The 15,147-nt window shown below is 46.7% G+C and overlaps 3 protein-coding genes across 3 annotated transcripts in view; 2 read left to right on the top strand and 1 right to left on the bottom strand.

The window, feature by feature from the left end:
- The first annotated feature begins 2,838 nt into the window (after nucleotides 1-2,838).
- On the top strand, nucleotides 2,839-5,456 carry pars2 (prolyl-tRNA synthetase 2, mitochondrial). The gene is made up of 3 exons (XM_076277702.1): nucleotides 2,839-3,172; nucleotides 3,310-3,870; nucleotides 4,048-5,456. Exons 1-3 carry the CDS (start codon nucleotides 2,999-3,001, stop codon nucleotides 4,924-4,926), a joined length of 1,614 nt encoding a protein of 537 aa, XP_076133817.1. The 5' UTR covers nucleotides 2,839-2,998; the 3' UTR covers nucleotides 4,927-5,456.
- A 354-nt stretch (nucleotides 5,457-5,810) lies between these two features.
- On the top strand, nucleotides 5,811-13,023 carry ttc4 (tetratricopeptide repeat domain 4). The gene is made up of 10 exons (XM_076279108.1): nucleotides 5,811-6,111; nucleotides 6,521-6,638; nucleotides 7,581-7,742; nucleotides 7,974-8,051; nucleotides 8,679-8,803; nucleotides 9,409-9,495; nucleotides 10,057-10,310; nucleotides 10,459-10,543; nucleotides 11,371-11,453; nucleotides 12,442-13,023. The coding sequence occupies exons 1-10, from the start codon at nucleotides 5,995-5,997 to the stop codon at nucleotides 12,542-12,544; spliced, it is 1,212 nt and encodes a 403-aa protein (XP_076135223.1). The 5' UTR covers nucleotides 5,811-5,994; the 3' UTR covers nucleotides 12,545-13,023.
- Nucleotides 13,024-13,496: 473 nt separating this feature from the next.
- ttc22 (tetratricopeptide repeat domain 22) overlaps nucleotides 13,497-15,147 on the bottom strand; it is an 8,662-nt gene continuing 7,011 nt past the window's right edge. The window contains exon 7 of the mRNA XM_076279109.1: nucleotides 13,497-14,968. Within this exon, the coding sequence (XP_076135224.1) occupies nucleotides 14,443-14,968 (526 nt within the window). The 3' untranslated portion in view covers nucleotides 13,497-14,442. The remainder of the gene's footprint in view (nucleotides 14,969-15,147) is intronic.

The raw sequence follows: 15,147 nt of genomic DNA, 5'->3' as shown, positions 1-15,147 counted from the left end.
CAAATACATCACTAAAACAGCCTTCTTCCACCTCAAAAACATTTCTAAACTCCGCCCGTCCCTTAACCCCACCACTGCTGAGACTCTCATTCATGCTTTCATAACCTCCAGACTTGACTACTGTAATGCCCTGCTCTTTGGTGTCTCAGCAAAGAGATTAGACAGACTTCAATACATTCAAAATTCCGCTGCAAGAGTTCTCACCCGTACCAGACCCTGGCAACATATCACTCCCATCCTCCATCATCTACACTGGCTCCCTGTACAATACCGTATTCAATTCAAAATCATCTTTCTTGTCTTCAAAGCACAACATAATCTTGCACCCTCTTATCTTTCAAGCCTCCTGACCCCTTACCAACCAACCCGCACCTTACGCTCCACTGATGCCCACCTCCTATCCACCCCCACTGCACATCTCCGTTCCATGGGTGACAGGGCCTTTAGCGTGGCTGGCCCCAAACTCTGGAACTCCCTCCCACTTGCACAAACGTCAAAGCACTTCCCTGTCCACCTTTAAATCCATGTTAAAAACTCACCTTTTCACTCTTGCTTTTCCTTCCTACTCATAACCTTGCCTCCTCCATCCCACTTGCTCCTCTATTACTATTTTATTTTATTTTTATACTTTTGTTGGCAATGTCTGTCCCCTGCTGAATGTTTAGTGTGTTTTACTAAGTGTACTGTCTATTTGTACTGTCCCTGTATATGTTGCTTTTATGTCTATGTTCTCTTGTATACTGTCTCTGTTTGATGTTTTTATGCTACTCTTATGTCTATATCCTTTTCTCTTATTGTACAGTGTCCTTGGGTGACTTGAAAGGCGCTTTAAATAAAATGTATTATTATTATTATTATTATTATAAGACAGTCTACACACACACACACACACACAAACACTGAAAAGGCTCCCAGGACTCATTAGCTGTGCTTGAGGGTGTGTGTGTATATGCATGCCTGTGGGGGCATGCCTGTGTGTTCTGCCCGCACAGCAGGCAGTGCACAGACAGAACAATGCCAACTGCGGGCAGAGAGGTGGATGAGGACAGCAAGAGGAGCAGCTTCACACCTGTATCCTCTCTCTCACTCACTCACTCACTCACTCACTCACTCTCTCTCTCACTCTCTCTCACACTCTCTCTCTCTCACTCACTCTTTCTCTCTCACACTCTCTCTCTCTCTCACTCACTCACTCACTCACTCACTCACTCACACACTCTCTCTCTCTCTCTCTCTCGCCGACAGCCCTCACCTGGCAGGCAGTGGCACTGATAGTTGATAGTCGGAGGTGGGTCGGCAGATGCCTTGGTTGGCACATGGGTTGGAGACGCAGCTGTCCACTTGCTCATGACCTGTGTGTGTGTGTGTGTGTGTGTGTGTGTGTGTGTGTGTGTGTGGAGGAGGACAAAAGCAAAGTGGGCATGGGGGTCATGCGCCTGCACGACCAGTATTTACAGCCTGCAGAACTGCAGGCAAAACAGAACACACACACATGATACACACACACACACACACACACGTACAACCATCACACGTACTGCAAACAAGGAGGGTGGCCAAGAGTCAAGAATGTGCACACGCACGCGCACTCACACACTCACACACACACACACACACACGAGCAGCACAGTGAGCAGCAGAGCAGGGCAATCTTTTCATTGTCTGCCAGGCGTCTGCTGGCCCAGAGGAACAATGGCGAGGAGGACGAGCATCAGTAGTAGGCTATACCAGGAGTAGGCTACTGGTATAAAGTTAGTGCACTTTGATCGACACGTTTAATGTTGTTTTTTTTTTAATTGTGTATATCATACAGTTTATTGCTCATTTATTTATCCCACAAAACAAGAAAACGAGAGTAGCCAAGTATCAAAAACTCTCTTAATACTTCTTTGTTTTCTTGGAAATTTTGATTACAGTTCTAGTTTAGCCTACTGTGTCAACAACGCTGGCAGAAAAAAATCAATTTCTAAATATAAATGTTCTAAAACGACACAAACGTCCCATAGTTCTACATTTTCATTCTATATTTCCCTATATATATATATATATAGGATAGACTAAGTACAGTTGAGACACTTTTTTCCCACACAAAATCAAACAAAAAATAAATACTGAAAAGAAGTGATTTTCCACACAACATTCCACATGCCATTTCCTTAGCTTGTAGACTAAAATATTATCAATCAATAATACCCATAAGTAGTTTATATTTTCCACAATTCATAAACATAAGGTGCATTTTTTGTCTTGACTGTGTCTCAACTGTACCCTAGAGTACAGTTGAGACACCTACCTGGTACAGTTGAGACACCCATGTTTAATGATGTATATATAGTTAGTTGGAAAGTTGAATAAATAAAAACATAGCAATTGCAAAGTGTTTGTAGGCTAGTTCAAATTCATTCATTTCATTTAAATTAGCGTTGGTTAAAAGGAATACATCATGAACAAAATGTTACAGATATGGCGAACAGTAGGCTAGCCTACAAATGGAATGTTCAAGTAATAACACAATCCAATGTGTGTCTCAATTGTCCCCCGCTGATGATCACCTATAATAGGAAAACACAGGAGACACTTACCGAATGACAACTGGATGTAGCAAATTACAAGGACAACTTTGCCCGAAGAGATACCGGGAAATTGGCCCATATTTTCTGTAAAATCCACATAGTCACCAGCGCGAGGCTGAGGTCCGTCCCAGGTTGGAGTAACCTAATTAAACTTCGGGTCGATGACTCAATCAGCGATCGAGAAACACTGTAACTCCCTCTCCAATTTTACTGAGACTTTTATTTTGCTCGACTTTTATTTTGACAACAGGACAAATGGCGGCCATGTTGGAATTGTCAATGCTTGCTGACACTGTTTACACGAGTTTATCATAACGTGAGCACGGATGTCTGTAACTTAAAGGTTTTATATATTATTTTGTGATTGTACATGAGTACCTCTGTTACCCATAACTCGTGATATTCGTGTGATATACTGTGAGTGTATGGTCTTTGCTAACAGGGAGTTGTGTACCTTTAAAGCCCCATTCTGTGTGCGGCTAGCTAACGTAACGTTACGTTTATTATTTTGTAAGTTAGCTTGTCTACCACTCAAACTGAGTTTTGAGAGAGCGAAACGTAGGCTACCGTCGGCTGTGACTGTGAACAGCAGAAAGTGGGTAGGTCACAGTCATCGCTGCTCTTCCTACTTGACTTGAAGCTACATTCTGCTGGTTACTTCTGACCTTGAGTTATTCTGCCACTTTTGCAAAGTTTTGCCATTACGTGATCATGTGTTTTTCTCCTGAACATTCAGGCAACAATCATGGATACCATCCTACGGATCTGTAGACACAAACTGCTGCCGATAGTCTGCACACCTGCTATCTCATGCAGGCAGCTCTCCGGGTGCGCACATCCCCAGAAAGCCCCACAGCCCCCCGCACCACCACCCTCCTCAGTGCCGCTGGTATCGCGTCTGTTCCAGCCGTCCAACCTACGGGAGGGCCAGGACGGTGGAGACCTGACATGCCGAAGCCAGAGGTTGATGCTCCAGACGGGCCTGCTCCACCCTTCCAACCCCGGCTGTTTCTACTACTTGCCAGCCACAGTTCGCTCCATGGAGAAGCTGGTGCGACTCATAGACCAGGAGATGCACGCCATTGGCGGGCAGAAGTTGGACATGCCAGCGCTGTGCGGAGCCGACCTATGGCGTCGGAGTGGCCGCTGGGAGCTCATGGGGAAAGAGATGTTCCGCCTGCGCGACCGGCACGGGATAGACTACTGCCTCGGTCCTACTCATGAAGAGGCGGTGACGGAGCTGCTAGCGTCTCAGGCCAATCTTTCCTACCGACAGCTACCCCTGCTTCTGTATCAGGTAAACACACACACACACACACACACACACAGTTAAACCTGGAAACCAAAACATTCATACGCATCATATATATAGGTCAATGAAATATTCCTGATAATGATGATAACAGTGTAGAATGTTGTTTATAAACTTGTTTTTTTTACTCATTCAGTATTAACATGGTTTTTGCTCTCTCAGGTGACAAGGAAGTTTCGGGACGAGCAGAAGCCAAAGTTTGGGTTGCTACGGGGACGCGAGTTCTACATGAAGGACATGTACTCGTTTGACGAGAGCGAGGAAGCGGCGCACCACACCTACCAGTCCGCGTGCCAGGCCTACGGGCGCCTCTTTGACAGGCTGGGTGTCAGGTGGGTGCAGGTGCGGGCGGACACGGGCAACATCGGGGGCACCCTCTCGCACGAGTTCCAGCTGCCCGCTGACATCGGCGAGGACCGGCTGTTGACGTGCGGCGACTGCTCCTTCTCCGCCAACGTTGAGCTGGTGGAACCGGGCCAGACGGACTGCCCGCAGTGCCAGTCTGGCACGCTGGTGGAATCCAAAGGCATTGAAGTGGGGCACACCTTTTACCTGGGCACCAAGTACTCCCAGGTGTTCAACGCCACCTTCAACAGCCCCCAGAACAAGCCCACGCTGGCCGAGATGGGCTGTTTCGGCCTTGGTGTCACCCGCATTCTCGCCGCTGCCGTTGAGGTGCTCTCTAGCGACGACGGCATCCGCTGGCCAGGGCTGTTGGCACCCTACCAGGTGTGCGTTCTGCCCCCTAAGAAGGGCAGCAAGGCGGCCACGCTGATCAGCCTGGCAGAGGAGCTCGCTCTCGGGCTGAGCGGCCTGCCTGGCCTGAGGGGGGAGGTGGTGCTGGACGACAGGACGCAGATGACCATCGGGAAGCGGCTGAAAGACGCCTCGCAGCTGGGGTACCCCTACGTGGTGGTGGTGGGGCAGGGCGCGGCCGAGCCGCAGCCGCGGTTTGAGGTGGTCTGCCAGCAGAGCGGGGAGACACTCTTCCTCAGCAGAGATGCCCTCACAGACCTCCTGAGCAGAGTGGAGACCGTGTGAGCCCAACATCGCCCAGCAGGGGGCGCATGATCACCGTTAACACTGCAGTGGACAGGATGGGGTTCATGCTGGCAGTGGGTGCTGATTACAGCACTGGGGTGTGTTTCTCAAAATCATAGTTGCAACTGGTTGGCAATGGGAAATTGCATTGCATCCAACAAAGTTGCTAACCATTTAGTTAGCAACTATGGTTTTGGGAAACGGACCCCTGGTCAGGTTGGGGACGCAATAAAGAGGGAACACAGCAGCTGCTGGCATGGATGAGTGGACAGACTGGGTGAATGTATCCTCCATTAGGAAAAGATTGGATGACTAGAGGACCATTGCGAGAGATGGTGGCAGGTAGAGTTTATGGACCTGGCAGTAAGACCACCTGACAGCTAGTCACTGGCAGCAAGATGCCTTTTGTGATGGTGGATAAAAAAAAGGAAATGATCTCTGAATATTTAAAACAATAAGTAAGGTTTTCTTGATGTATTTTATATGTGTATTGTTGTCTACACTGTAAAAATAAAGCATGTCATTCATAATCTGCCTCTTTTTCCTCACACTGAAAACATTTTGTTTTATTATTAAGTAAATGAATGACAACTTTGAGAGATATGTTGAGCTTTGAGAGATATGTTGAGGTTAAAAAAAATATTTTTTATTTGTTTAATTTAAGTTTTTTATTAATTGAAATTTGTGTTACCACTCTATCACTCTCCTCTCCTGGAATTGAAGAATCCTAATGTAATCTTCTAGTTTTTAAACATCTTACAGAATATAAACTGAAGTGAGCTCATTTATACTATAGGTGGCGGTATCTCTATACGGCTCTGCAATGAAGAAGAAGAAGCCAGAACTATGTGTCCAGTATGGTGTTCCACCCGGACGCATTTCTCAAATGCACCAAACACTGCACGTGAATGTAACAACTCTGTTGGTTTGGTTTGGCTTAGCTTGGATCAATTCGCAAAAACTTGTTTTTATAGTTGTAGATATACAACTATATTTTTTGTCATTTATTGTTGTTCAAAGGACAACGCCTGTTAGGTCTGAAGGAGTGGTTAAAGACGGGACACTGCCATGGCTTCTTTAGGTCAACAAGGAGGCGAAGACAGCGATGATGGAATGGACGCGTTCATGGATAAATTTAAAACCCAAAAATATAAAAATGGGTTTAACGAAAGCACTTGGGAAGAGGTAACGTTAGAGTATAAATCAGTTGCAACTCTCTGTTAAGTCTAGGTGGGTTAGTGATCATATGCCATGTAAAGTGAATGGTTTATTTTTGCGGTAAACATGTAACGTTACTTACCGCAAACCTTACAAAAACGTGTAGTTTTTGGAGTATTCCTTGCCGTTCACATGCAACGCTTTCTCAACTCGTTATGGCATATAGCAATAAATTCGTGCTGGGTGTTATTAGCCTGAGTGAACCCAAACGAACCTGCAGAACAAATCCAAAGTGGATAACAGGTTCGGGTGGGTTCATCCAGGCCAAAAGAGGTTGTACTGTCTATGGGTTGAAGCAGTGTGCCAATTAATTGACAACAAACTGTCTGATTGTCCCCCCCCCCCCCCATGTCTGTTTCTCTGTTTCTCTGTTTAGGAGTTTGACAAGATTCCCATGTTCATGAAGAAAGCTCCGGCGGATATTGACCCCGCCTCACACCCAGATCTGGCATGCATTCAGTCCATTATTCATGACGATGATCGGACCCCTGAGGGTAGGTCGTACAGTAGTCACTAAAGTGCTAACCGTCGGAGCGTGTCACTGGAAACAGTAGGCTACACTCACTTTTCATTAGTATCCACCTTGTTCCTGACACTTACTTCCATTCCCGTTTTCATCATCCGTTCACTATATTTACATATAAGTTGCAGTCTCAATAGGCCAACTTGAATATTTTTCAACTTATTGCTTTCGAAATGTTGACAATTCTGCACTCAATAGAGATAGTTTATAGGTTTACTTTTACATGGCTTAGGATGGGTCAGGCACTGTCTTTTAGTCAGACTACTATCATATAACCATTTAAAAACAATACAACACAGTTTCGGCTGGAAATAGAAAACCAGATTTTGGAATACTGAAGTGTCATGGCGACGCCCATTGTTGGCTCAGGAATAAGGCGCAGGTGGGTGGGCCACTGTCAGTGCACTTGATTGATTGATTGATTTTATTTTGACCACTTAGACGTAAAATGTGAAACAGTACTCTGTGTCATACATTAAAATACATAAATAATCAGGGATGAAACATGATTGGGGCAGCTGTGGCCTACTGGTTAGCGCTTCGGACTTGTAACCGGAGGGTTGCCTGTTCGAACCCCGACCAGTAGGCGTGGCTGAAGTGCCCTTGAGCAATGCACCTAACCCCTCACTGCTCCCCGAGTGCCGCTGTTGTTGCAGGCAGCTCACTGCGCCGGGATTAGTGTGTGCTTCACCTCACTGTGTGTTCACTGTGTGCTGAGTGTGTTTCACTAATTCACGGATTGGGATAAATGCAGACCAAATTTCCCTCACGGTATCAAAAAGAGTATATGTACTTATACTTAAAGCCCAAAGACTTATTTCCATTGTGGTCCCTATAATGACTTACATGTGTAGATGAGGTGATTAAGCTTCCACACTGTAAGCTTTGAACAGACCTCTTCCTGACCCTACAGAAAAGGCCCAGAGTCTCAAGGCTGAGGGCAACGAGTACTTCAAGGAGAAGAACTATAAGAGGGCCATTGTGTCCTACTCCGAGGGACTGAAGATAAACTGCACTGACTCCGAGCTCCACGTCGTCCTGTACACCAACAGAGCTGCAGCACACTTCCATCTGGGTACGGCCCCACCACTAGCTACTCCTCAGCCATTTGCATGGAGCGTGTAGGAGTGCTAGACATAGATGTGTTTACTGTGTGTCTGTGTGTTTGATGAGTAGTGAGTTTTAAGGTGCTCACACATGCATATGCCTTTATTTCCTATTTCATATTTATCAATTGCAGTTGTTTTGCAACCGTCCACCCATCCACAGCTAGTCAGAGTTTCATCATGCTCTCCTCCATTCCCAGGTAACATGCGTTCTGCTTTGAATGACGCCGTTTCAGCCAAGAAACTCAAGCCAAACCACCTCAAGGCTCTGCTGAGGGGTATGTAACATAGCTGATACAATGTATAAGCTGTCCATTGAAATCAATTTGTGGAAAATACATCATGCAAATGGGCCTCATCCAAGCACTATTCTCTTAAATTTCTCGTAAAGGTACACTATGCAAGGTTTTCAACCTTTATGAAGCCAATTTGATGGTAAACAAACTTGTTATAGGCAAATTGTTCACCTAGCATAGCTGTACAGCATAGACGTAGCGAGTCACTACCGAGAAAACCAGCCATGCAACTTCCAAGAGTGGCGCCCCGCCAAAACTCGTGAGAATCTGAAACATCACCTTGTCAGTAGATATAGTTCTTTGGAGATAGTTTTTGTCTGTTGTTAATCCTTCACCTCCACAACAAAAGCATTTGCATTGTGTACAGGGGGGATAAGTCACGAAAAGTTTGCTATTTACAATAGCAGAGTAACATGTATATTACATTGCGACTCTAGAGGGAGCTCTACACTCGCCAAAAATACCTAAACCTGCATAGCATACCCTTTAAATTTACTCTTAATTTTCTTTTATGAGTAGAAATAAGATAACTTAACTCTGAATGCAACAAACACACTTCACCACCCCAAAATAAGAACAAATGGAAGATATGTTTCTGTGTATGCCCAGGGGCCCAGTGTTGCATGCAGCTGCGTAACTATGGCGACGCTCTGCAGTGGTGCGACGAGGGTCTGAGTGTTGACCCTACAGATAAGAAACTACAGGAGCTGCGCAGAACCGCCGACAAACAGAAGGTACGGACCTTGAGCACCGAAGACTGCTGTCGAGAGAGAGAGAGAGAGAGAGAGAGAGAGAGAGAACAAGAGCCTAGGGTCTAATGGAGAGAGAGGGGGGGGGGTACAAGAGCCTAGGGTCTAATGGAGAGAGAGGGGAGGGGGTACAAGAACCTAGGGTCTATATATATATATATATATATATATATATATATATATACATATATACAGAGAGAGAGAGTACAAAAGCCTAGGGTCTAATGGAGAGAGGGGGGGGGTACAAGAGCCTAGGGTCTATATATATATATATATATATATACATATATACAGAGAGAGAGAGTACAAAAGCCTAGGGTCTAATGGAGAGAGAGGGGGGGGGGGTGAAACGCCACCAGACTGCGGTCCAGACAGACTAAACACAGGAGCCTGGAGTCTGTAGAGGGAGAACTCTAGGAGCCGGTAAATTGGTACTTTTTGTCTGATGATTACTTGTTTGTGTATCTGTTTCCCAGAAGGCTTTGGTTTGTTCAGAGTGAGGCAGCAATGCTCAAAAAAAAGTGAAGTTAACACAGGAAGCAGTGTGTGTTTGTGTGTATTTATGTGTTTTTGTTGATGTGTGTGTCCAGAGGGAGGCAGAGAGAGACGCCCGGAAAGCCATGCTGAAAGAAAAGAAGCAGCGTGAGCAGACGGAAGCTCTGCTGGCCGCCATTAAGGTGAGGTCACTTCCTGTAGAGGGTCACATCCTGTAGAGGGACACTTGTGGGGTCAACAGACGCTGCTGCTAATGAATGCAGAGTCCAAACTTATCTCAGATATGCAGACACAGGGAGTCAGCCTGTGTGTTAAATAAGCTAATAGAAGAGGAAAAGCTTAATGCCAGTTACCCTCTAGCGCCCTTTTAGCTGTAGGCTAGCTAGCTGTAAGCTAACTTGTATTACCCACTTCCAGTGAAATATGCTAAGCTAGGCTAACAGTGTCAGACTGGGTTATTGCACACACAGAGGAGAGAAGAGTGTGTATCCTCTTAGCTAACTCAGGGATAGACGGCAAATAAGCTAACTTCACAAAAAGTTACTTTGCTCACAATGAACATGTCACCACACACAGATGCGCGCACACACACACACCTTGGTTTTGGTTTTATATGTTTATGGAATCATTAGATATAGATAGATAGATAGATAGATATTTTTCTTTATTGATCCCCAAGGGGAAATTCAAGTACACACACACACACACACACATTTCCTCCCCTTTGTCTTGGTGTGTGTCAGGAGCGCGGAGTGAAACTGTTGAGAGTCCAGAAGCCCGCCAGACGAGCCTCGGGCAGCGAGGATGAGGAGGAGGGTGACGAAGGCCGCGTGGCTGCTGGCGTGGCGGAGCTTGACCTGGACAGGCTGGTGTCCACGGAAGCCACGGGGGAGCGCGTCTTCCTGGACGAGAACGGCGCCCTCCACTGGCCAGTGCTGTTCCTGTATCCGGAACATCGCCAGACAGACTTCATCTCGGCCTTCTGTGAGACGTCGAAGTGAGCAACACACACACACACACACACACACACACACACACACAAACACGGTTCCAGGGTACCTGGCACCCTGACAAGTTCAGTGATGAGATGAGGTAACAGTAGGGTTGTTTTGATGTGTGTTTTTAACTGGATTGTCTCCTCTCAGTTTCCTGGATCACCTGGCGGTCATGTTTGGAGAAGAACTTCCTGCTTGGGACACAGACAGGAAGTACCTCTTCCAAAACCTTCAGGTCAGTGTCCCGCCCACTGAGTGTGCAGTAGGCCAATCACAAGGAAGATGCCTGTGGCGCTCGCATGAGTAATGAGCAGTCAGAGTTAACAGCAAAGGCATTCTGTAGCTGAATGAATGCGTCACATTTTACCTGCTGGTTTATTTATGAATTCATCTACTATAAGGAAGCAAGATTATGTCTGCTGGAAAGAATGCAATATGGAAACAGGACTGCCCAAAATAGCATGTACTTTCCCAGGAGTGTACTTTTCTTGTTTTGTGTGTGTGTGTGTGTGCGTGCGTGCGTGCGTGCGTGCGCGTGCGTGTGTGTGCGTGTGTGTGTGTGTGTGTGTGTGTGTGTGTGTGTGTGTGTGTGTGTGTGTGTGTGTGTGTGTGTGTGTGTGTGTGTGTGTGTGTGTGTGTGTGTGTGTGTGTGTGTGTGTGTGTGTGTGTGTGTGTGTGTGTGTGTGTGAGATGTGCCTTGGTAAACAACAGATACATTGGGTAGAGAGATTTTTTGATTCCTTGATATCGCGGCACAATCCCACTCATGAAAAGCAACCATGGAGATGAAATGAACAATAGACAGCACAATTTGATCAGTTTAGTTTGATGTCTTCAAACTCAATTGGTCATCAATAGAACGCTTGTACACAAACAATATGGCCCAGGTGTTTATCACACCAGCTCAGGTAATGTAGCATATCGTGCAGCCTGCTCTTAAGTCCTCTTAGTCCTGAGTGTGTGAGTGTGACTGCTCTAACCTGCGGCCTCCTTTGTTATCTCGGTTTAAGAGTGTGTGTGTGTGTGTGTGTGTTTTAACCTACTGTCGTCTCTCCCCTGCAGCTGTTCTTTGAGGAGGCTGAAAGTGAGCAGTTCCATCAGGTGGCCATGACAACGCCGCTCCTCAAAGTCCTACAGCACAGCAGGTACTTTTTTACATCAGTCCATCAACTATACAACACCAGACTACAAACAGTCATCTAGTCAACTATACAACACCAAACTACAAACAGTCATCTAGTCAACTATACAACACCAGACTACAAACAGTCATCTAGTCCATCAACTATACAACACCAGACTACAAACAGTCATCTAGTCAACTATACAACACCAGACTACAAACAGTCATCTAGTCCATCAACTATACAACACCAGACTACAAACAGTCATCTAGTCAACTATACAACACCAGACTACAAACAGTCATCTAGTCAACTATACAACACCAGACTACAAACAGTCATCTAGTCCATCAACTATACAACACCAGACTACAGTCATCTAGTCCATCAACTATACAACACCAGACTACAAACAGTCATCTAGTCCATCAATTATACAACACCAGACTACAAACAGTCATCTAGTCCATCAACTATACAACACCAGACTACAAACAGTCATCTAGTCCATCAACTATACAACACCAGACTACAAACAGTCATCTAGTCAACTATACAACACCAGACTACAAACAGTCATCTAGTCCATCAACTATACAACACCAGACTACAAACAGTCATCTAGTCAACTATACAACACCAGACTACAAACAGTCATCTAGTCAACTATACAACACCAGACTACAAACAGTCATCTAGTCCATCAACTATACAACACCAGACTACAGTCATCTAGTCCATCAACTATACAACACCAGACTACAAACAGTCATCTAGTCCATCAATTATACAACACCAGACTACAAACAGTCATCTAGTCCAACTATACAACACCAGACATCTAGTCCTCTAAGTGCACCTGCTCACATAGTGTGGACAAATGCTCCTGATCCTGCGTCCTGCAGTTGTGCTTTTGAGAGATTTTGAGCACAGCTTTGACGCTGTCAATCACCTCCCTTCCCTGTCCCCTGCCATCCCCTCCCTCTCCGCTGTCCTTTGTCTTTTCAAGGTATACGGTCAAGGACGGTACGCCCTGCTTCATCGTCATGGTGACCGGGTCGCCATTCAGCAAGCAGTTCCTGTCTGGGAAGAAAGTCTATTGGCTGAAGTGATGACCTCAGAGGGACATTTGATAGACAGTGGGGCCTTCCAGTAGTACCAATGAGAGACCGCACTGTGCATGGCCCGCCCACTTACAGTGTGTTCAATGCAGAGAAGGAGGAGAGACGGACGGACTGACTGACTGACTGATTTACTGACTGACTGACTGACTGACTGATTTACTGACTGACTGACTGACTGACTTAATGATTGACAGACTGACTGACTGACTGACTGACTGACTGACTGCCTGCCTGACTGACTGACTGACTGACTGAATGATTGACAGACTGCTAAAGCATCAGTATTGGCAGTGGCAGCATCGGCTGAGTGAGTGGGTCAAACATGCTGCTGATGTCAGAGGACTCAAGATGGGGTCTGGCTCTCGAGCGAGCGCCTGTCGTCTGTGTCCTGGGCTGATACGTAATATAAATGTTAATCATTATCACTGTGTCAACATTAAATAAATGTGCTCATGCGATGGATCCTGTTCCTTTGCTTCTGATTGGCTGAGCTGCGTTCACGGCTGTGGTAAACCACACCCGTGGTCAGAGTACTCTGACTCGCTCACTGCTTCCCGTTGCTTGGCTACCGTATGTCTCGGAAGAACTACATTACTCTGCATATGAGTGGTCATTTTATGTTGGCAAATGATTGATCGTTTATGTTGCTGTGTATTTATTTTATGAATAGCTTGCCAGGTAGGCTCTGTCTTTGAAGAGCAATAAGCCCTGAGAGGCACCTTGGCTATTCCAGAAATCTCTGTAAACCAGGTGCTCTTGGGGCTTGCTGCTTAAAGAGACAGTGTGTATTAAATATGAATTTGTAAAACTAAAGCACCCAATATTAAAGCCTGTCGCTTCACTACCTGAGTGGTCAATCACTCAATCACATTTCTGGGAGGTGGACTACTTGTTTAGACAAACCCGCTGGTCTTTTAGGGAATGGCTGAGTACTCATGACCACGCTTGACTGGTTTATTTGCATTTTCATGCGCACACACACACACAACATGACAGTTTCTTCAAGAAGATGTAAGACACTGGAAAAGCAATGCAGCAGGCGCCCCATTTAAATACAGTTGATGTCCACATCAGTTCTTCTGCTCAGAGCAAACGCAGCCATCTGATAGATGGGTGGTGTTGAGTTGAACACAGCTATTCTGGTGGATGGTGTTGAGTATGGTGTTGAGTTGAATACAGCTATTCTGGTGGATGGTGTTGAGTATGGGGTGTTAAGTTGAACACAGCTATTCTGATGGATAGTGTTGAGTTGAACACAGCTATTCTGATGGATAGTGTTGAGTTGAACACAGCTATTCTGATGGGTGGTGTTGAGTCAGTCAGGCCTAGTTGATCGGCTCACCTGACTGAACCTGACTATCAGGCCCTGTGGCCACATTCCAGGCAACAACCTGAAGTACGAGACTGCTTTCTGCTGCACATTAAAACACACTCAAAAGCTCATTACAGTCTCAATACCTTTAAAGAGCTGGACACAGACTAGCCTGTTCATCTGGAGTCAGTAACAGCTCCAGGTGTCCCCAGGCAGATTGAGAAGATATTCCCTCTCTCAAACACTCATATTAGTGAGCGATGTTCAAAACGTGAGGTTTGGTTAGAAAGGTAAATGTCCTGAAGAGGAGTCACATGAATCCCTCCAGAGAGAGACGGTGAACGTGTCCCATCATCTTCCTGTGTTGCGGAGGGTCAGATTCCATGAACTGTTCACTTGGGTCACCGAATACTCGTCTCGTACATACACACACATTGTCTTACATAGACAGTGACTTTCTCTACACACAAGCACACACACACAACACACACACACACACACACACACACACACACACACACACACACACACGTCAAACACATTCCTCCACCTCCTGTGTTTATTGCTCTCCCCCTCACACAGAGAAGGAGCGTGCCAACTGCGTCTTCCCGCGCGGCTGCAGACTGTCCAGTAGGTGGCGCACCAGTTTAGTTCGGCCCCTCGTGACCAGCGTCTTGGACAGCTCCGTCACCTCGGCGGCGTGCGAGCGGCAGAGCGCCCGCAGCTCCTGCCGCACCACGGCCTGCGAGTAGGTCTTCTCCGCGTGGTGCACGCACTCCTCCAGCCTGCAGATGGCGCTGTCAGCGTCGGGGCCCTGGCAGCAGCAGAGCAGCAGCGCCCCCAGCAGGAAGCGCAGGGCGGCGGGGTCGGCCGCTCCGGGCCGCTGCAGCTCCAGGGACCGCAGGAAGCAGTCGACCGCGTTGGACTCCTCCCCCTTCAGCAGCAGGCACCGCCCCCTTAGCAGGTGCAGCTCCGGGAGGCTCTCGCCCGGCGGGCACTGCAGTGCCCGGGACAGACACACGAGGGCGCTGTTCACCGCCCCCTCGTCCACCAGCAGGGACTCCTGCACCGCGTCCACACCCATGTAGTAGTGCACCTGCAGAGGAGAGGGCTGAAGATGAGTACACACACTAGGCACTAGAGTACACATACTGGAAAGGCTCACCTAGAGTGGTAGAGAAAACAGAGTGCGGGACGCTCCCATAAGAGACCCTGGAAAGAGATGGCGACACTTTTCCATGCCAGAGTCCGGATTATGCAAGTTTTGGAACTGAAAATG

The sequence above is a fragment of the Alosa pseudoharengus genome, unplaced genomic scaffold (genome assembly GCF_046254945.1).
Source record: "Alosa pseudoharengus isolate Yale_2024_CS ecotype anadromous, Long Island Sound unplaced genomic scaffold, YU_APseudo_1.1 YU_APseudo_1.1_scf_11, whole genome shotgun sequence".
In the NCBI taxonomy this organism is placed as follows: Eukaryota; Metazoa; Chordata; class Actinopteri; order Clupeiformes; family Clupeidae; genus Alosa; species Alosa pseudoharengus.
The sequence above is the reverse complement of the archived record's forward strand: the minus strand, read 5'-3'. Positions and strand labels throughout refer to the sequence as shown.

Bases quoted from the DNA above. Each gene is read 5' to 3' on its own strand.
- ttc4 (XM_076279108.1), top strand. From the start codon at position 5,995: ATGGCTTCTTTAGGTCAACAAGGAGGCGAAGACAGCGATGATGGAATG. The intron at 7,743-7,973 runs GTACGGCCCCAC...CTCCATTCCCAG, and splicing joins TGCAGCACACTTCCATCTGG to GTAACATGCGTTCTGCTTTG. The intron at 9,496-10,056 runs GTGAGGTCACTT...GGTGTGTGTCAG, and splicing joins CTCTGCTGGCCGCCATTAAG to GAGCGCGGAGTGAAACTGTT.
- pars2 (XM_076277702.1), top strand. From the start codon at position 2,999: ATGGTCTTTGCTAACAGGGAGTTGTGTACCTTTAAAGCCCCATTCTGT. The intron at 3,173-3,309 runs GTAGGTCACAGT...CTGAACATTCAG, and splicing joins CTGTGAACAGCAGAAAGTGG to GCAACAATCATGGATACCAT. The intron at 3,871-4,047 runs GTAAACACACAC...TTGCTCTCTCAG, and splicing joins TACCCCTGCTTCTGTATCAG to GTGACAAGGAAGTTTCGGGA.